The sequence below is a fragment of the Bombus terrestris genome, chromosome 15, assembly GCF_910591885.1.
Source record: "Bombus terrestris chromosome 15, iyBomTerr1.2, whole genome shotgun sequence".
In the NCBI taxonomy this organism is placed as follows: domain Eukaryota; kingdom Metazoa; phylum Arthropoda; class Insecta; order Hymenoptera; family Apidae; genus Bombus; species Bombus terrestris.
In genome coordinates this window covers 7,214,103-7,234,995 of record NC_063283.1, presented here as the reverse complement: position 1 = coordinate 7,234,995, position 20,893 = coordinate 7,214,103, and the positions used below count along the sequence as shown (strand labels likewise).

The 20,893-nt window shown below is 33.4% G+C and overlaps 3 protein-coding genes and 1 long non-coding RNA gene across 7 annotated transcripts; 2 read left to right on the top strand and 2 right to left on the bottom strand.

The window, feature by feature from the left end:
• Positions 1 to 2,283: 2,283 nt before the first annotated feature.
• On the top strand, positions 2,284 to 15,332 carry LOC100645470 (ABC transporter G family member 20). Of its 2 annotated transcripts, XM_012317206.3 has the most exons (13): positions 2,284 to 2,480; positions 2,618 to 2,825; positions 9,496 to 9,706; positions 11,238 to 11,508; positions 12,017 to 12,439; positions 12,708 to 12,794; positions 12,877 to 12,989; positions 13,155 to 13,543; positions 13,694 to 13,809; positions 13,885 to 13,955; positions 14,057 to 14,145; positions 14,220 to 14,396; positions 14,467 to 15,332. In XM_012317206.3, the coding sequence occupies exons 3-13, from the start codon at positions 9,498 to 9,500 to the stop codon at positions 14,766 to 14,768; spliced, it is 2,247 nt and encodes a 748-aa protein (XP_012172596.1). In that variant the 5' UTR covers positions 2,284 to 2,480; positions 2,618 to 2,825; positions 9,496 to 9,497; the 3' UTR covers positions 14,769 to 15,332. The 2 variants fall into 2 exon arrangements, with proteins under 2 accessions (XP_012172596.1, XP_048268831.1); XM_048412874.1 differs by having other exon boundaries at positions 2,284 to 2,825.
• Positions 4,599 to 8,243, bottom strand: LOC125386458. Its single transcript, XR_007226619.1, has 2 exons — positions 7,925 to 8,243; positions 4,599 to 7,693 (listed from the first exon to the last, which is right to left on the bottom strand). It is a non-coding gene; the product is annotated as an uncharacterized LOC125386458 (long non-coding RNA).
• Positions 15,315 to 16,896, bottom strand: LOC100645693 (DNA excision repair protein ERCC-1). Of its 2 annotated transcripts, none has more exons than XM_048412879.1 (6): positions 16,623 to 16,896; positions 16,413 to 16,543; positions 16,226 to 16,335; positions 15,943 to 16,137; positions 15,684 to 15,869; positions 15,315 to 15,619 (listed from the first exon to the last, which is right to left on the bottom strand). In XM_048412879.1, exons 2-6 carry the CDS (start codon positions 16,480 to 16,482, stop codon positions 15,416 to 15,418), a joined length of 765 nt encoding a protein of 254 aa, XP_048268836.1. In that variant the 5' UTR covers positions 16,483 to 16,543; positions 16,623 to 16,896; the 3' UTR covers positions 15,315 to 15,415. The 2 variants fall into 2 exon arrangements, with proteins under 2 accessions (XP_048268836.1, XP_003401422.1); XM_003401374.4 differs by having other exon boundaries at positions 16,413 to 16,508.
• Positions 16,871 to 20,405, top strand: LOC100645578 (STAM-binding protein). Of its 2 annotated transcripts, none has more exons than XM_048412875.1 (9): positions 16,871 to 16,889; positions 17,090 to 17,284; positions 17,401 to 17,499; positions 17,584 to 17,805; positions 18,253 to 18,438; positions 18,520 to 18,817; positions 18,912 to 19,024; positions 19,101 to 19,203; positions 19,281 to 20,405. In XM_048412875.1, the coding sequence occupies exons 2-9, from the start codon at positions 17,139 to 17,141 to the stop codon at positions 19,344 to 19,346; spliced, it is 1,233 nt and encodes a 410-aa protein (XP_048268832.1). In that variant the 5' UTR covers positions 16,871 to 16,889; positions 17,090 to 17,138; the 3' UTR covers positions 19,347 to 20,405. The 2 variants fall into 2 exon arrangements, with proteins under 2 accessions (XP_048268832.1, XP_020722769.2); XM_020867110.2 differs by lacking the exon at positions 16,871 to 16,889 and adding an exon at positions 16,909 to 17,031.
• Positions 20,406 to 20,893: the final 488 nt, after the last annotated feature.

Genomic DNA, 20,893 nt, shown 5'->3' with positions numbered 1-20,893 from the left:
ACGAAACATATATATGTATCTAATTAGAAATGATTGTGTTATCATAGAGTAATTAAGTTTATTCGGCGCAGGCAAATGAAAATCTAACACGATATGTAAATATACCTTAGAGAATTGCAGTGAATATTAACATTCTCACGCTGTGACTCACGTTCCCTGATTCATCCAATTCACTGTAACGTGTAACATCGCAGGAAAATCTGAAGGATTTCGAAAGAAACTTTCGAAACAAGTTTAGTAGTATATTTAGTAGCTGTATGTTTCTATCAACAAAAAGAAATAAAATTTTTATTTAGTGAGAACTCGAGCCGTTTATTACGTATAAATCTCAAATCTTTAAGACTAAGTTTCGAGACTTCAACCAAACAGGTATGGATGTAACGTGCGAATATCCGTAACGCTGAGATTGTGAATAAATTATTAAATGTTAAAAAAAAAAAAAAAGAAAAATAACGATATGTAGACTGTGAAACGAATCTCCATCCAGATTTTCATATTCATAAAAATTTATATTTACATTAATAACCACGGTTTAGCAACACTCGTAGAATAATAATTCAAAATTCCTACCGAACGTTTAAATTCAATTTGATTTGATTTGATCGTAGAAACTTAAAAAACTGATGTCAAATAAAATTAAATAATGTCTTGGCACTGGTGAAATGAATTCAGCTTGCTCGAATTCATGTAACCCGACTAACCGAAACGAGTTTTAAGAAACTGAAAAGAAACAGAAAGCTGCAAGTTTGCTAATAATTGGTAAATAGTTGGTAAATCGTTGGCCTGATTTCTATTCCAATTTCACTCAGCTTGTCCCAAGCGCTCGGAGTTTCCTTCGCAATGAAATTTCATTTTCGCGAATTCGTGTTCGAACAAGGACGCACGAAAATCTTGTCGAACTTCTCGGTGATTTGAACGCCTGTATAGGACAGCTCGATGCACGTGCAGTTACTATTTACACAATCGACGTTCTGACACACACACACACACACACACACACACACACACACACACACACTTCGTCGAAAGTAAATAATTCGCGAATTATGTATCGTGGCAATCTTTCGCGATTATGCAAGTTATCGCTACTTTGTTATGGTACGTGTGCGGAAAATGTATGAACCACTTCGATTTCACCGAGTTTTCCAAGGTTCGGTACGAGAATTTTGCAAACCTCGCTATACCGTTATTGGAACATAAATTTTATTCTACTTTGCATCTTATTATAAAGGATGTATGTATATGAATATAAAATTTGTGATCTTTGATTGAAATATTCCAGGATTCTAGTATTACAATCAATACGTAGATTGTAGGTAATCAAGAGATAAGTTTAAACTATAATCTTTTGTTTCTTAGTTTGCAATGGAAATATTTTATAGAATTATAGCTTCTTTCTAGAAGGAGCAATTTTTCTTTCAGAAAAACAGCCTCTCGAAAAATTTGTCCTATAAAGATTCTAACATTAGAGATCGAACAGAGGATAACATAATACACTTACATTGCTACCACAACATCGATAAGGTGATTTTATCGAATCCCTTACCTCAACCGGCAACATAAAATACCAGTTTCTTACAATTGAACACAAACCTACAGAACCTTCAAACACTTCGAAAATGCGATACAATTTCAAGTGGTTCAAGAAGACCAATCCGGCAATATCTGAGTTAAAACGGTTAAAACCTCTTCAGGGAAGCTCAACGATGAATGCCTGGCAGCACGAAGAGCACACCTGAATCTTAAAATTCGAGTCGTGAGCGTAGAAATTCGGAGTCTCGGGATCCTGAACCATGAGCTTCAAATACTGAACACTGAACTCCGAAGTACACTGAACTCCGAAGTGCACTGAACTCTGATTATTGGATTTCGAGCTTTGACTTCTGCACTTCGCACTTCGAACTTGGAATTTGCTAGACTTTGAACTCGAAGGTCTAAGATTAATTCTAAGACCAATCCTGCGCTCTTGGAATTTTAATGTCTGAAATCTACTCCCACAACTCTAAACTTTGAATCCTGCATTTCGGGATCGAAATCACGAGACCCGAAGCCTATAGCCTGAAGACTGTAGCCTGAAGATTAAACGTGTCGCTGAGATCGCAAAAAAATGTAGCTGTGGATAAAAACACGGCCAGGCAAAGACGGTGGTTCGTTTCTAAGAAAATTCTTCAACCCGCGAATACGTGGTTGGACGCGTGCATTTGTAATAACCCGGGACCCGCGATTGCCCCCACTGCAAACTGGTCTGGCCGCTGCCGTGGCGGTGAACACGGCTCCGATGTGTTGCACAAGCATTTGATTCTCCGCTCTGTAGCCAACCGAGTTAGTCCTCAGTGGTACTGCAGCCAGGCCACTCTTCCATCGCGTTACCTGTTTCCTGGTTGCCATTTCTCGACCGGCAACCACTTGCGCGACTCAAAACTCCTCCGACCAATTTGCAAGGAATTTTCGAGCAAGAAGTGACAGTAAGGAAAATCGTGGTTCGTTCGACAGTCTTTCTTATTTTGTGTGGAGAAACGCTAGGTGAAGGGGAAACCAAGCTTCCGGGAGCATCGTTGCCACTAGGGAAACAGCAGAATGTTCTAACGAGAAAAACAATCTATCTGCCTTGTTCCAGCTGATGTCTATTTTAATATTGAAAGTGATTGAAAGATATCGTCGCAAGTAAGTGGTGACATTTGCTGGATACGGAAATTTTCGAACACGATGGAGTTGCCAACGAACGATCGAACCGTCCGATGCAATTGAGTCGAGATATCGGCACGGTGCTCGTTGTTCGCTGTTGAGGAAGCTGCTATTCGTCGTTGCCGGAGTACGCGTCGCAGGTTAGTGGATGTCTGTGAGACGAACGTATGAATAGGAAGAACAGGGAAAGGCGATTTGATCACAGATTGCAGGTGCTGGATCATTCGAGCTAGAATAGATATTGTATGGTTATAAATTGTCAGTATCGATGATGATATCAACTATTGAAAGTCAAGTTCGTGTGGAAGTTTTATTTCAAATTTTATTCAAAGCGTGACAAGTAACGGAAGGAAGTCCTTTAACAAGCACGCGTTTGCGTTTGCTAGGATTGTATAATGTGAGAATGTAAAGTGGAGAAATTATATTAAGTTTCGCTTGTGAAATTTCATGCAAAGATAATTTGATTCCATGTACTCCGCGTTGACGTTGCTTCGACGATTAACGAGCTGTTAATTGCGATCGTTTGTTTATTAACTGAATATCATATTTTCTTTATGCAAAGAGATGGAAATCACATTCAAAGCTTTCAATCAGAATTCACAACTGATGTATATACAGCTGACGAAAACTTGAAGCCTTTAGCTTTTCTTTTCTTCTTTTAGTTTATAGCTTTTTATTTCGAACTTTACGAAGCGTATGCCGAAATACATGCTTTTGTTTATAGATTGCGGCAAACATTACACGATTAAATCCATAATTGTGATATGCACAATGTATGCACAAAGTAATATGTACAACAGTAACGATGTAATTGAAACTGTGGAAACATAATTATGCTCGTTATTCTAACACAAAAGATGAAATGACAATAACAGTCTAAAGCTCGTTAGGAAGAAACATTTTCTAGTCCAGAGAAAAGCAATTTAAAGGGAGTTAAATGAAATACAAAATCTTTGCAAACATAATCAGAACAGAATCATACAATTATAATTAACGTAATTCTATTGCGTCACAAATAAAAAAAATATCTGTATATCGTAACACGTGAATTTCAGAGTAATGGAAAGATTTTCGTGTAGACTAATGCAGTCACATCAGCTTTGAAAACGTCGTTCTGAAAATTTCGAATACATCACGAACAAAAGAGAATACGAAGAATATGAACACGCGGGATGATATCATTGTTGACACATGTCATGTGTAGTAAGGATGACAATTACCATAATATTGACATTATGTTAATGTTACATGTTAGTACAAACGTAATTGCCGATGTGGTATTAAAAGTATAAATGGTAATGAAACCCGAGAATTTCTAAAGGAAATATTCAATTTCGAATGTAATAATCGGTTTAAATTCCTGAAAATTTGATATTACAAAATGTCAGCAAAATTGTAACCTTCGGTAGAGCTAAAACAAGGAGTTCTGTACAATATGACGAAATCATCAGACAACATAATGTTTCATAACTGTTTTTAATACACATTTGGTTTCACGTCAATTTAGATTGCAATCAGTCTCGGTTTAATTAAGCCTCGTAATTTAAATTGTCCGTAGATAGCGTTAATGTAACACTATAGAAATTACGAACAAACATGATAGTAAATTGAACATTTAAGAGAGATTAGAGTAGAAATGAAAAAGATATAGTACATCTCTCCAAGTATTTTTTATTCCAGTTAATCTGTTAAGCAAATAAATTATTATCGAATAGTAGAATACGTTCCAAAACACGTGTGCAATTTTAAAGGTAAATGCAATATAGAAAAATAGAAAGCAATAGACTCTACATAGATGTCCTGAAATTTCTAAATTATTTATTTCATTTGTATATTTCACTTATGTTGAATTCTATCGTCTCTTCTATTGTCTTTTTGAATTCAATAATTAAGCTTTCAATAATCAGAGAATCTGTTCGAACATTTTATTGCATACACAAAATAGTAAAACTCAATGCTTTTCTATTTATCTTACGAGTTTTAATAAATTGAAATTATCTTAACAATTACTTCGTCACTAGGCGAAATGACTTCATTTTCATTATTTCAAATTAGCATTAAAATGCAATTTATCTGTAATTATACGTTATTACACTCACGTATTTAACTTCATCGTAATTTTTGCGTCGGTCGATCCAGTTCTTGGAAAACTTAAGATCGTTTACGCACGCACGTTCTGCGTGAAGGTCGTTTTCACTGTCGAATGATATTTAATTATGCGAATTAACCATTTTTGTCTAGAAATAGACCAGAAGAAGATTACAATCCGAACGAAATTTCAATTATAATTCCATTGATCGTATTCCACTCGTTCTTTTAATCATACTTGACAAACACATATCGTACCAAGTATAATGTAATAGCAAATACATGCTAAACGAAAAAGTAAGAAATTGTTCATTCTTCCTAATAATTATTTATTCATAATTTGACAATTACCTCTTGCTAAGAAATCCAGAATTTATTCTACTAACAGTAACATTAATTCTATCGCAGGACTAGAATAAAAGAGCCAAAGAATGGAATTCTTTGATTGTCTCAAAATTTTCCACATATTCGTCGCATTAAAATATTTCACTGTCTTCCACAATGAGTATTTCTTCAGATATCTCTGTTTCTCTACCGACAACATATTGAGGAAGATGCGCTTATTTAAAGTTACGTCTAATCACTTTCCATTTCGTTGGACCTTCGCGTGGACAGCTCTTCTTCAATGAACTTGCGCGTCTACTATGAACTCGAGGATATTTACCAATCTGCTTGACGCTTGTCTCTTTTCCCACGTCCGGTTGTTTACATGTTCGCAACATATAGCCAACATGTTCGTTGTTCGTTCGCCATGAAATATGAAAAGTTACTTCCTCAAGCTTTTGTTGAATGATTAATCGTCGGTCTTGTATTTCATGATTTTCCAACTCTCTTTACACGAAGAAAGCTTCTCAACCGTGAACGAATATAAGAAGGGTAAAATCCTAATTATAAATACTATTGCGCAACGCATTATTGCATAAGTTACAAAAACTATAGCTCACATGTAAGCGTATTTCAGAAGCTATGCATATAGAATATTTCGCTGAAAGAGAAATGTACGATTTCACAAAAAAGAAAGACACGGCCACGTGTCGAACGTTAATCGACACGATCTATCTACTTCGCAGGTTTATGCTTTTAAAAATTCTAATCAAGTATCGATATAATTTATAGCTTAACGAAGTGAGACTTGCAGAAACCATTGTACTACGTGTTTATCACGATACTATGTCGAAATATTTTCATAGAACAACCGCTGGCTAGCTTTGACGACTCGACAGATCACAGAAACTGAATATCAAGTAATCAATTGATTTCTCGGTCGATGAATCGAACGTATTGTAACAGAAGAAATAATATATCGTAGGACAAAGAGAAAGACACTCAGCTCGTTATTTTATTGGAAGAGTGAGCATTCGAAAATTTCTAAATTCTTGGCATAGGGAAGACTATAAGCTAACAACCAAATACGATAGAAGATACGATATAGTTTGATAAAAGTAGTGGCCCTTTTGCGTAGACGGAAACTCTCTCGCGAATGATTTTATACGTAATCTTTCATTTCGTGCAACTGTTTTTTCATCGACGAAATATCATACGTTTAAATGGAACAAAGTTGCGTCATATTTGTTAATACCAGGTAACTTTATCGAGGTCGGTCTGAATGAATTTCACGGTGATCGAGTTTCTCCGTCGTAGCTTCTTGTAATTTCTGGCCAAGCGTATCCGGCAAATCTTCCAGGTGAAAATACGATGATCAGGCAGAATTGGCCAATTTCGCAAACCGTGTTACGCTGTATTGTCAAACAGAATTTTGGTTGCGCAGAAAAGAAGAAGAAAACGAACCAAGCGTCGCTCTTAAGTACAGTCAAATAAGTAGCTGCAAATGGATTAATAAACAATTTAGGGGAATCGTTCGAAAGAACCTGCGTAGAAAGGTCGTGACGATAGCCGAGGCAATCCTTCGTACACAATCGACGCGGTCTTTCGTTTCGTGATTCGTGAGTGACGTAACGTGTGTAACAAACTCACTCTCACTTAACTCCGGCTGGTCCAGCCAACCGAAGAAAGTTCAATCGGACTTTCGTTCCCGCGCGTTTTCTTCGATTTTGTCGACGGCCGCGTCTCAACGTCCTCGAACGTTCGCCCGATCCGATAAACGTGTCTCTTTCTTTCGTTTGCTTCACGCCTTTTACCGCCTTTCTTTCTCCTTTTCGACAGCCATCGCGTTGTGCAATTTCGGCTCCGAGAACTGACCGTCGTCCAGTCGAACGAATCTTTTCAGGGACGCGACACGATTTTAGAGCGATCCAGGCTGAGCTGAAAGAACAGAAGATGAACGCGAGCCGTTTAAAAAGAGTTCGAAAACTGCTTCGTTTTCGAAGCATAAATTTCTACCTTTTACTGTTAATTTCCTACGGATTTTAGTCTCGAATAATTTGGCAAAATAAAATTTGCCCACACAAGGCTACGTTTTTGAGAACGTGTATTTCGGTAACTTGGTTGCGTATACCGATGACTCACTAGAATATTTAAATACTTCCTGAAAGAATCTTTTAGCAGCATATTGCGCGCGATATATTGCGATTTTTTACTAATGCTGTCACATAAATTTTTTTGTCGAATTTCCATACGAGATATCATCTTTTATCTGCTTCAACAATACTTTCGTCTGCACTTTTATGATAGTGGAATTTATACAAGCCGATACAAAATTTATTACTTATATAAATATTAATCATAGAAACTATCGGAATTCGTGGAGTCCCATTTCTTCGCGACGATCACGTTGAGATTTGGTTAACAGGGCAATTGAAGGCATCAGCGGCGTTCGGTCGTAGGTACAGTAAATGACATCCGAATTCTTCATGGAATTTATCGAGTATTTACCATTCAAAACGATTGGCAGACAGTGTTACTTCGCAAATATCGCGTCTTACATTGTTTATAACAGAGGAGAAAAGTAAAAACGATCTATCTGGAAAAAAAATTATTTAGATTAAAATGGAAATTAAATGATATTATTTCTCGTGGAATTCTTTAAAATGGTCAATACATAATGGTACATCGCAAATATGGAATTTAAAGACCGTTTCTCTTCGAATACGTTCAGATAAGCATGCAACGGATCGCTTTAATTTACATTATAAAATTAGAATATTTTTTAAATTTGAATTTGTTAAAGTTAATTAAGATTGACAGTACTTACTCAGAGTGGAAGTTAACAAGATTTTCACAACAAAAGTAAGACTTGTTTAGAAAATAATAAACTGATATAGGCGAGATGCTGGCAAACGGGTCAAACGTGATCTCTGAAGAATATTTAGCGACTGAAATAAAAAGCAGTCGTAGCGCGCGTAATAATCCGCGTTTGGTGATAGAAGAAAGTCGTCCGATTGCGTAATAATCCGCACTTGTTGATAGAAGACAGTTGTAGCGCGTGAATTAATCGGCGCTTGGATGCAAATGACTTAACGATCTCCACGATATGCGAAAAAGATGTTTTTCAGTTTCAGATTTCGTCGAACAATTTACATATCGATTGAAAAAATCTGACGATCGTATACGAAGTTGCCAATTTTTAATATCTGAAATTATTTTTTAGGGAAAATGGGTTGGAATAAAATGGATTGAACAATTTTGGAGATGGAAGATGATACATTTACGATATCTTTCTAGCGATATAGTTGTCATTATCGTACTATATTTATCGTGTAATATCCTTGGTGTTGCGTGATATCGTCGCTATGGTCATCCGTCGATCTGACTGAAATCAACGCTGTAGATATTGACAATAAGTGGCATGATTTTACTAAATTTTAGTATCGATGAATTTGTTACGTTAACTTGAACAATTATACATTTTTCTCTGGTAATTTGCACGTTACTTGAGTCATGCGATATTGTTAAAATCTCGCCTGATGATTCACAGGTAGAAAAAGGGAATACTAATTTTCGTTGCGCGTCTTTTAATTCATTGTGAAAATTTTGTTACGTTTCTAACGCTCCTAGCCGCGACACTAATCGTTCGAATAGATTTTGTTTAGAGGCGTTTGGAACTGTAGCGTTGAACAGGTTGCTCTGTACAAACATGGCAGTGCACGTGATAGAGAAACAGGTGAAGCTAAATGTAACTGTAATTAATCACTTTTACCTGTTGTTGCCTCTTACTCAGCTGTTATTTCAACTAGGAAACAGCTAAAACATCCTCAAACTTGTCAAAATAATTCTATCAATCATGCGAAATAATTTAGTCGTAGTATACTCGCTGTATAATATCGATCTTCGTCATTTTCTAGCATAACCATAGTGTGAGACTGCTAAAAGAAACGTGTTAGAAAAACGCTGGAAATGAATAACAAATTAAAAGTACAAATGTACACGCAAATATTTCTTTCCTTGTTTGTTAACGCTATGTATTTAAAACAGCATACATTATTGAAATTAAATCCGCAAATAGCTCGAATCAAACGTGTTTTTAGATAAAAGGAATATCAATTTTCCGACGAAGAATTTTCGTTCCATATAATCTGTACCAGCACCGTTATCGATAAATTGCATCAATATTTCTCTGATATACTATTTTCAATTGCAATGGATTGCTCTTAAAAATAACAGTGATTGGAAATTTCTGGCCAATTTTGGCCGAAGCAAAATACGGTAGATTTTAAGCATTCTTTCTAGTCAGCCAACGATCAGAGCGTAAACGTGTGGTGCGTGAAATGGTTCATCGATTATGAATCACTTTCACGGAAATACTAACTATTTCCTCTGTCGTAGAAATGGAGGATGCCAGCAGTCCGTCAGGCATACTGCCTACTTCCTTGGAACTGAAAACTCGAAGACCTCCGCTTCAAACGCAATCCTCTACTCTGGATACGAAAAAAAGGCAAGCGGTGTACGTGAGGAGAGCCTACAAAAAGTATGGCTCCAAGAATAACCCGAATATTATTTTGGATGGGCTGAATATGACCGTGCCGAAAGGCACGATGTAAGTTTCCTAATTAACTCTTTCTTCTGCGACTAACGTTGCCACAGTCAAAATTCATATGCAAATCTACCATTTCTCTTCTTATTTTCATTTACATCTCTTTTCCTTTCCACGAGTTAATGGAACAAGGTGAACGATCTCGTGAATTGATCGACAGAAACAGTAACATTTTTATCGAACGAAAGACGATTTCACCTTATATTTAGTTTTCCCATATATAAAATTCAACGCTAAGTGAATTATCTCTACGCCACTCGAGTATTAATTCTGACTGTCCCAGTCGTAACTGCGCATATGGTAAAATATCGGAATATAAACGTGTGTCTAGCGTTGTGGATCATTTGATAATATTGGACAAATCAGTGACGTTGAATTTCCTTGTTCTTTGTCTTCGCGATGACTGAATGAAAAACATTGAATTAGTTGGTTTAGTCGATCGAGGCGTGATGAGGTAATTCACAATTGAGACAATATAGGAGAGGTTCAAGTCTCGTCTCTTTATATATTTGCTGAACTTCTTTACGAAACTTTAGTGATTGCTTTGTTGGAAACTTGGAAGAGGAAATAGTAGATAGGCAAAGATGTGCTAATATTTGATCGTGAAATATCGTTGTTAAGGAATGCACGAAGTAAGATCTTGTAATAAATGATTTTTTTTCTTGCCCAGTCTGTTCGTCTATACGTGTTCGCTACTGCCCTTTGATCGTTCTCGTCCGAAACATATAATGTTTACCACAAATCAAATTATTATTTAAAACATTCTCCACAAACAATATATATTTATAACAAAATTACAGCCACATATTTTCTTGTCTTTCTGAATAATGAGACAATTATTTATGCAGATAACAAGGTTGTTATCGCATGACCATTAAAACAAAGTATAAGCGTAAGACATTAAGATATTGTGGATATGTCTTACATAGAAAAATGATCGTCAATTGCTGAAGTCACGAGGAAGTTGACTTTCCTACGTCACAATAATTGTAACCTACTTTGTTTTTTATATGACACTGCCATTATACCTAATGACACGATATAAAAATCACGTAGCAAATCTTGTAATTGCATTTCTAGATTGACGCGCTTAAAAACAACGCAAATAGCTTTGGACAATGAGATGACAATTATCATACGAACTACGCGTATTACACGAAAACAAAGACATATTATTTATTCAATAGCGCGGTAGAAAATTGATAAATATATTGCGTCTGATAAAAAAATTCTTACATATTTCTTTCGCAATATTCGTTAAATGGCTAAACCACGGACTTTTACGAGGAGCTTCAGGATACAGGATGCGTATGATATGCAAAAATATATGAAATATATGGTTAATAAATAATAAATAATAAAATCAGTGAATCCCTTCAAATATTCAGTCTGCCTATTTGTCAGCATTAAAACATTTCTAGATATCAACTAATATGCAATCACAGGCTATGGTAGATCACTTATCACATAAAAAAATAATTAATATTCGATTAGTAGCGATAAAATGATTAATAAATATTATATTCGTTTTCAGATACGGTCTGCTCGGTGCAAGCGGTTGCGGAAAGACCACATTGCTCTCTTGCATCGTGGGTCGAAGGCGTCTGAATTCCGGTGAGATCTGGGTACTCGGTGGTCGACCAGGCTCCAAAGGATCAGGTGTTCCTGGTCCACGAGTCGGTTATATGCCGCAAGAAATCGCATTGTACGGCGAATTCTCTATAAAGGAAACGTTCATATACTTCGGTTGGTGCGCTGGTATGACCACGGAGCAAGTACAGGAGAAGCTACAATTTCTTATAAAGGCATGATTCGATCATTTCAATCGAAATAATATTAATACCGTGTAATGACGTCGATATTTAAGACGAGTAAAAAAAGAGAGGAAAAAGAGGCCGGATGATTATAAGATATATGACGTTGTTCTGTTTTTGTCCAAACAGGACGATTAATTGATTCGCTGTAACACACTTGTTTACGTAATACAATGATCAAGTACAACCGTTTAATCGTTTAATGCGAATAAATTAGTAAATGTCTTATTTCCATATATTCCGTATCTTATTAGTTAAACTTTTTAGAAAATTGATGATTTACGGTTCTCGTAATATTCTAAAATATTCAAAAGTTTGGTACGCCAAACTTACAAAAAGCTTAACCCACCGCTTTATAATTGTCGATATTATTTTTAACAAGTGCCTCTTTCTAAAAATTAAAAAACTAAGAGAATCGTATTTTCGTTCAAAATTAAGACATGTAGTAAATAACTTTTCGGACACGAGAAGAAATATTTTACACGAGTCGTTCGAACAGTTTTTGCAGCTGCCAACAGCAAATCGTTTCGTGAAGAATTTGTCAGGTGGTCAGCAGAGACGAGTCTCTTTCGCCGCGGCTCTTCTGGCTGATCCAGAGTTGATGATCCTGGACGAACCCACAGTGGGCGTAGATCCTGTTTTACGACAAAATATTTGGGACCATCTTGTCGATCTTACGAAGAACAGCAATAAGACAATTATAATCACCACCCACTATATCGAAGAAACAAGACAGGCTGGTATCATTGGTTTGATGAGGAGTGGTAGACTATTGGCTGAAGAATCACCGACGAGACTAATGGAGATGCACAACGTAGACACCCTGGAGGAAGTATTTTTAAAGCTGAGCAGAAGGCAAAATATGGGTCTTCGAAGGAGAAGCAGCATCCTCAGCAGTGTTACTGGTGTTCCTCCTGAAGGTGTACGTTTTTATATTTGTTTGTTAACTCCGTCCTTTAATATTTTTACCAATTCTTTATGAATCCTGGTTTGTATCTTTTCTTAGCTTCGTATCGTAAACTTCGTTTCGAGTAATACATTATCTGTTTTTATCAGATTTAAAAAAATGAATTCCTCGAATATTATTAATATGAATATTATTAATGAGTTTTTTGTAAGTGAATGTTCCGGCAATTTTTCTATATACTTTCTAAAATTGATATTTTATATACGTTTATGTTCTCTTTTAGAACGTAGATGACGAAATGAGCGGTGAATTTGGCGACAACGTCAGTGTTTCTAGTCGAAGGAAAAGCATCGTCATCGATCATTTCAATGTACGTTCTAAATTCTTGTCTCGGTGATTAAGTATTATATATCGTTTCTTATTTAACATTAAATAACATTATTGTAATGCAGGTGTCGGATTTGCCACCAGAAGATGAGTGTCACGGAAACTCTAGGATGGTCAATCCGATGCACATGAAGGCTCTTATATGGAAGAACTTCTTATGGATGTGGCGAAATGTAGGGTAAGTAAAAGCGAAATTGTAACTAAATTAACACGTTACATAAAATAGCATTCCTTCTTGAAATTTAGAAAATTACAAAGTTTGAGAGAAAAGGGGGAAGTTGCTAATCAAGAAACAAAAAGAATGAAATAAAATTTCAATATATTTTATATTTGTTCCTTTCAGCATGATTATGTTTATCATCGGTCTGCCAGTCGTTCAAATCCTTCTGTTCTGTCTCTCCATCGGTAAAGATCCGGAAGGCCTGAAACTGGCAATAGTGAATCACGAATTAAACAGCAGCGACGTGCCACATTGTATGCCATCAGAAGGCTGTAATTGGACTTTGTTAAGTTGTCGATTTTTAGAACAATTAGATAAAAGACAGGTGGACACTGTACTATATGACACCGAAGACGCTGCTAGAGATGCTGTTAAAAGTGGCTATGCTTGGGGTGCCATAATGTTTCCCTGGAATTACACGGATTCCTTGGAAGCGAGAATAAAGTATGGAAAAGATGCCGACGACTGGGATATAGATTACTCTAACATGGAAATCATCATGGATATGTCTAGTGAGCTTACCATTAGAATTTTCAAATAATTTCTAGAATTTTATCTCATCAGTTTTTTTAAATCTGTGACTCTAAAAGATGTAATCAAATAAGCGGTTATTTATGAAGATTCATAAAAGAGAGAGAATTTATTTTTTCTTTTTCTCTTAGATCAGCAAATTGGATATCTCCTTCAAAAAAAGATTTATAATTCGTTTCAAGCATTTGCTCAGGAAACGACAATTGCTTGCAATTACAGCGAAAAACTATCAACTATACCGATTGATGTGAGTTGATAATTTAAAAAAGAAATGGCAAGAAATAGTAAGAATTTATAACAACATATGTTTCTCGATTTGCAGTTTAAAAAACCAATATATGGTCCCATGGATCCAAATTTCACCGACTTTGCGGCACCAGGTGTTATTTTAACGTGAGTGTTTATGATTAAATATTTTCTATTCGATTAATATCATCTTGAAAACGTTATATTTCCTTAACTTTATTTATTCAATGAAAATTTCCATGTTACAGAATAATCTTTTTCTTGTCGGTTGCATTGACTTCTGGCTCCATGTTGTTAGAAAGAAACGAAGGTCTTCTCGAAAGAAGTTTGGTTTCTGGTAAATAAGAAGCTATTAAGTATATACATAAAAATAACCAGACTAAAAATTATAGATGATTTTTCTATCGACAGGTCTCACCGGAACGGAAATTCTTTTCTCACAAGTTATAACTCAATTCACGATAATGGCAGGCCAAACGATAATGGTTCTAATAGTTTCGTTCGCAATATTTAATATCACGTGTGAAGGTAATATCGGTTTGATCGGCCTACTGACTGTCCTCACTGGATTGTGTGGAATGTGTTTCGGTATGAATCATTTTAATAATCGTAATAACTATTATTACTATTCATTTATTCAACTAAACTTAATCTTTAGGATTCGTTATTGCATGTTGCTCTGAAAACGAAAGAACCGCGACTTACCTTGCGATGGGTGCTTTTCTACCCATTGTGATGTTATGTGGAATAATCTGGCCTATCGAAGGAATGCATAAACTATTAAAAATTATTAGTTATACGATGCCTCTAACAATGAGCACAGAATCAATGAGAGCCATACTAGCTAGAGGATGGTCAATGTCGCGCTCTACGGTTCACAATGGTTTCATCGCTACGCTTTGTTGGATATGCGTGTTTATGACTCTATCGATATTATTGCTCAAATTCAAGAAAGGATAAGGATTTCTAATTAAGTTATAGATCGAACATTATACTGGTTATTGTATGAGTGAATATATCTTATAGTGCAAGATTTACTGTATAAAATATACGGCATTTGATGATTCGTTGGATGATACAAGAAGTATATATATAAAAGATACATTGAGGGTACATACTTCTTGTTGCTCAACACGGTTACATTATATTTATTATATATATATGTGTACTTCATATGTACTTCAATACTACTACAAAATTGTGATTGTATTGTTTGTACGATGTAATTATAAGTAGACGTAAAGAAAGCGTGAAATTGTAGTTGTATAATCTTTTCATAATATCAGAATCACTGATATATAGAATAACCAATGACCTCTTTTTCTGTAAGTGATAGTAGTACATTTTCTTAATATCGTAGTAGAACAACAACGCGAATTGTAGTTTTTATTTTTATATCAAAAAATGTATTCTATGATATACAAATGTACATACGATCGTATTAGAAAAATGTTACATGGAAGGTAAACAACGTACAATAAAAAAGTACATGATAAAGTCAATAAATATCATTTTATAAAAGAATATAAAATATTTTATTCTTAATAGTCTTACAGAACATCGGAGTTACACTTATTTACACGTATAAAGTCATATCCTGTTTATTCTTATTTTACAGACTTTGAAGGACGTAAAAATTGTTCATGCAACGTTTTATGGATTCTTTCTGCTTTTTGTATCCCAACACCGGGACAAAGAGCAAGTACATTTGATGGTGTCTGTACCAGATCACTTAATGTACCAAAGGTTGATAAAAGAGTTGTGGCATCTGTTTTATTAACTGATCGAATTGTTGTCAAGGCATTCATTAACTGAAAGAATACATATATACAGAAAAAATTTGTAATTCTCAAATTAATTATATTATGCATATACCTTTTGATATGGTGCTGTATCACTTCGTTCCATTATTGCATCAGGTGGCTTATTTTCATAAATCTTGTATGTTTCAATAATTTTGCCTGCATCTTCCGCATTCCAGGCCAGCATTAGTGTTAAATCTGCCAGAATGCAAATTCTTGTTAAATGTTTCAAAGCATGATTAGGCTCTGCCACATCTACCTGTAATATTTTATCACTACATTTACAATATAATCATATGCTATTAGATATAATAACAATAATTAAAATGAACCTGTACTAAAAGCACTCTTAGATTGTACATGTTTCCTAAGGCCTTCAAGCGTTCATGAATATAGTCAGGATTAAGTTGATGATAACGTATCGATAAGAAAAGAGCACAAGTAGTTTTTCCCATAACATAATCTGGTACAATTTCAGAAAATTCCCAAGGAACATTATTTATAAATTTCAATAATGGATTTCCTTTCTAAAATTAGATTATATATGTACAAAAATAAGCAATACATTATATTATATAATATTACAAAATACTAAAAAATCTTGTATCGTCGTACTTGTTTTAAACTGACTAACAGTGTATTAAATTTTGAGGCACTCGTGACTTTAGAAGGACCAGGTAATGGTTCACTGAAAAATTCTGATTTCTTTAATTCGCTAAATGCACCTGTGTACAAAATATTAACATTTTTAATGTAAATATGTCAGATTTATATTAAAATAATAATATACATAGTAACTCACTTTGGAAAGAATCAACTCTAGCTTGTTTAGATGGAGAAATTTCATCATTGTTTTTATCTTTCTCTTCCATTATATGTATCTATTTATTTACTTCCACTTTAAAAAACAATATTATTCATGAATTAAAAATCCTTTAAGAATATGCTATAATATAATAATTGTATATATATTATAATAAACATGCTTGAAGATACACATATAGGTTATTACCCTAGTAAACAATATGATGATAAAACAACAATAATGGATTGCTTATTGACAATAAATTTTTAATTTATGCAACAACGACATTGATAATCAAATAATATATAACAATAAATTGATATTATTATTATAAATTATCACTAAAGTAATTAAACGTCTTCCATGCTATAAACGTGTCATACATATCTGCTGTTTAGAGGTTTTCCATTAAAAACCTTTATCTACGTATTAAATTAACAATTGCTACACCATTGACTACCAAAACAAATAATAGTAATTTTTATTTTTCCATTGGTAACACTGACAATTGATAACATTTGATGACTGATGACATATTAGTTTGACGTATTTTTCTAATCAACTCAATCGCTATTTTGATTATATATTCTTGTTAATATATTAGAATTAAAATGGGGTAAATGTTTATGTATATTTTAGAACTGCGAGGATCCACTGATAGTAAATCTTTTCAGATGTAATAAAGAATTAATATATTGACTAAACGTAACCTAAAATTTTTAAATGAGCAAGGAAACGTCAGAGATCAAAAGTGTCAATGCCAAACATCCTTGGAAGAATGTTGGCATATCAGATCCACGAGCACGGTTGAAGAATCTCTCGGATTATGCTTCCACAGTAGAAATGGACCGTAACATTCCACCTCAAAGGTATTAGGCCCTATTATAATTGTTTTTCATACATCATTGTTGCAACCTGTTGAAAAATACATTTTTAAGTTCAATTAAATAATTCTAACACTATTAATCCGTTGAATCTTTTTCAGATATTATCGTTCTGGTGTAGAGATGATTAGGATGGCAGATATGTGCATGAAAGATAATAATCTTGAATATGCATATATTTTATACGTCAAATTCATAACGTAAGCTATGTGATTTTAAATACAATACATAACTAATGATAATTTAAGACATTCAATTTATTTTTTAAAAATGTATTATTACAGGATTTTTGTTGAAAAAATAAGAAATCATCCACAATTTGACACAGTATCATTAAAAGATAAGGAGCATAATCAACAAACATTACGTAAAGTACTTCCTAAGGCTGAAGAATTAAAGAAACAATTATTAGAACAATATCAAACAGAATTAAATAAGTATCTGGAAGATGTAAAAGAAAGAGAAAAAATTGAAAAGGAAAGACTGAAACAAGAAGAATTAGAAAAGTACTTTATAATATTTTATAAGTTATACAGGGTGAGTCATCTAAGGCTAGAATCAGAAATATTAACCCTTCTCAATGACAAAAATGATGGAGAAGAGATGAATCTGAGAATCAAAAGACATTCTGATATTTCAGTATGAAATCTATTGGTAAGCAAGCACATCGTGAGATTTTTTTTTTGTAATTTATATTAATTACTTCACAAGCATTCATCTATAGACAGTAGAGAAAAATACCAGATCTAAACTAATGGATTCTTATATAAATAATAAAAAACTTTTTATAAGGTATGATGAACTATATCAAATGCATCAAAAAATAAATGATTCATTTTTTAATATAATTAATCATTTCAAAAATATTTTAGGTCCTAGCCTTAGGTGACTCAGCCTATATATTTATATTTATAGATATGTATAATGATTATGCATATATAATATTTGTCTAGGTTGAGAGAAGAGGAAGAAAGAAAGAACAAATTAGCTGCATTAGCAGCTGTTAAAGCAGCAGAAGCTGCTATGGTTGCAAGTGTAACATCTCCTGAAGATGCCAAGCTTAAAAAAATTTCGAGTATACCATCAAGACCATTAGTAAGTCCATCTAGTGATATAACTGCACAGACATCTAAAGAAAAGTAAGTATAATGTAAAAAGAAATTGAATTTTTATTGTAATTTACAAATAATATTAAATTATATAATTGTATTTTTTAATAGACCCACTATAGATCGCTCAACAAAACCTTCTTTGCTTTGTGACAGTTTTACTTTAAGAGACATAGTATTGCCAACTAAATTAATGCAAAACTTCCTCATGTTGGCATTCTCTAACACTATGAATAATAAAGAAACTTGTGGTATATTAGCAGGCAAATTAGAAAGAAATAAATTAGTTGTTACACATTTATTAATTCCTGAACAAACTGGATCCCCAGATTCTTGTGTAACGTATAATGAAGAAGATATATTTGATTATCAGGATCAACATAATTTGATTACTCTTGGTTGGATACATGTATGTAATATTTGAATTTAAAGTAAAATTATCATTGAAAACAACATCTGAACTGGGTGAATTTGCAAACAGAAAAAATAATTGTACTTCACAGACGCATCCTACACAGACTGCCTTTCTATCTAGTGTTGATCTTCATACACATTGTGCATATCAACTTATGATGGCTGAAGCCATTGCCATTGTTTGTGCTCCTAAATATGATGAGTAAGTAAAAGAAAAAATATCCGGATGTATAAAAAAAGGAGTTTTTTTAATTCAAAAATATATTTCTTTACTTTAGAACAGGATTTTTCATTCTGACTCCAGAATATGGATTAGAATTTATTGCCAATTGCAGAGAAACTGGATTTCATCCACATCCAACAGATCCTCCACTATACACGGTAATTATTCTAAATGACTTTAATGCAGATTGTGCAAATATAATCTGTTACATACGTTCAAAACAATATTTTTTCAGAAAGCAAAACACTGTAAGTTGGATGTAACTGCAGTGATAGAAGTAGTGGACCTAAGAAGAAAATGACATCTTTTAGATGTGTATACACATTTTTGCATATGTATATACTTTAATGTGTACAACTATTGTATAACAAGTTATGTATTTAATTATCAAATACGTTATACTAAGTGAAAGAAATGAAAAATTGCAGACATTTTAGCTTAAAAAACATAAGAATTTAGCAGTTGCAAGGCTTTCAATATTTTTATGACAAAGCATTTAATATATTAAAAATCTTTAATATATTTGAAGTAAAATTGTGCATTTAAAATCGGTAGAATAAAATAATGCAATATTTAATTGGTAAATTATAGTAGATTACACAAAGAACTTTATATAATTTAAGAATTTTTAATAATTAATGATTAGAAATTATTTTGACTGAAAATAAGCATTATCGTTAACAAATAGTATTAACATTTTCATTTTACGAGTATCAAAGGATTTTCAACCTCATGGAATGAAAATAAGACAAATTTGTTTACGTATAATTTATGTAAAAATAGAATATTTAAGATAGTGTGATACAAATGTGCTTCTATTACTTTTTCAGAATATTTATATTTATTTACTCAGGTAATACATTGTGTACCGAAAAATAAATGTATAACAAAAATTTTTATAAACATTAGCAGTGCGCGAAATGTGTGTATAAGTTTACGTGCCTTTCATGGAAAAATAATGGTGTTCATAACCTCATGTTAACCACATGAAGTATGTAACGTTCAATTGTAGATATTGCACGATATCATCGAATAACATTATTTATGATTGGATCATTCAATGAAATCGTATCGTTACGTAAAATCGTAATCGAAAGATCAATAAATTGCATTGACACACTGTGCTAGTCATAACCTAATATACCGAGCTTGTTATGAAATATGTTGGTACACTAAATCGATATATCAGCCTTGAGCGATGCTTCACTTTATGTACTCTATAATACAATATTGTATTTAAAAATTGTATAGTACCAATAGATGCTGTGTTAATTGATATCGGTATAAAATATTTGTATTAGTAGGTACCTGAGATAACTTTTGTGTACTTAAAGGTTTAATTACACGCTTACGTATTGTTTATGAGACTATATATTTCCCTGTCTCATAAACGTGCAATATTTTGTACATATAAACAACTATCTCCATCTACTTACTAACAATTTTTTTTTTTACAACCTGATAATGTAACTATTAACTTTTATTATACCGAAAAATATTTTAATTGCCAAATCGTGATTGAACGCGTGCTACACAGTGAGGGACGTAAATCCTAATTAGCGTAAAAGATAATTTAGAACATTAGTCTACGTTCGTACCAAAAAAATTGATGAAGGCTAAATCCGAATATTATAATTATAAAGTAGTTGAATGTTAGTAAAAAACTGTATATTCCGCAAGATAAGGAATAAATTATAAATTAATATAATAAATCTAATTTTCCGTTGTTTATGTCTACGTTATGTCTAGCTTTGGCTACGAGACGAAAGATTTTCACAGAGGACTCGTTTATCTTCTTTGTGATTTTTATGCTCATTGTTCGAGAACATTCATTGAATGCGATTATTT

What these genes read in the sequence shown, in the direction of transcription:
- LOC100645578 (XM_048412875.1), top strand. Translation starts at nt 17,139, where the DNA reads ATGAGCAAGGAAACGTCAGAGATCAAAAGTGTCAATGCCAAACATCCT. An exon ending in TTATACGTCAAATTCATAAC is followed by an intron (nt 17,500 to 17,583) that starts GTAAGCTATGTG and finishes GTATTATTACAG; the next exon opens with GATTTTTGTTGAAAAAATAA. An exon ending in TGTGCTCCTAAATATGATGA is followed by an intron (nt 19,025 to 19,100) that starts GTAAGTAAAAGA and finishes TCTTTACTTTAG; the next exon opens with AACAGGATTTTTCATTCTGA.
- LOC100645693 (XM_048412879.1), bottom strand. Translation starts at nt 16,482, where the DNA reads ATGGAAGAGAAAGATAAAAACAATGATGAAATTTCTCCATCTAAACAA. An exon ending in TAGAGTTGATTCTTTCCAAA is followed by an intron (nt 16,336 to 16,412) that starts GTGAGTTACTAT and finishes TTTTGTACACAG; the next exon opens with GTGCATTTAGCGAATTAAAG. An exon ending in TGTTAGTCAGTTTAAAACAA is followed by an intron (nt 16,138 to 16,225) that starts GTACGACGATAC and finishes ATCTAATTTTAG; the next exon opens with AAAGGAAATCCATTATTGAA.
- LOC100645470 (XM_012317206.3), top strand. Translation starts at nt 9,498, where the DNA reads ATGGAGGATGCCAGCAGTCCGTCAGGCATACTGCCTACTTCCTTGGAA. An exon ending in AATCATCATGGATATGTCTA is followed by an intron (nt 13,544 to 13,693) that starts GTGAGCTTACCA and finishes TTTTTCTCTTAG; the next exon opens with ATCAGCAAATTGGATATCTC. An exon ending in ATTGTGTGGAATGTGTTTCG is followed by an intron (nt 14,397 to 14,466) that starts GTATGAATCATT and finishes CTTAATCTTTAG; the next exon opens with GATTCGTTATTGCATGTTGC.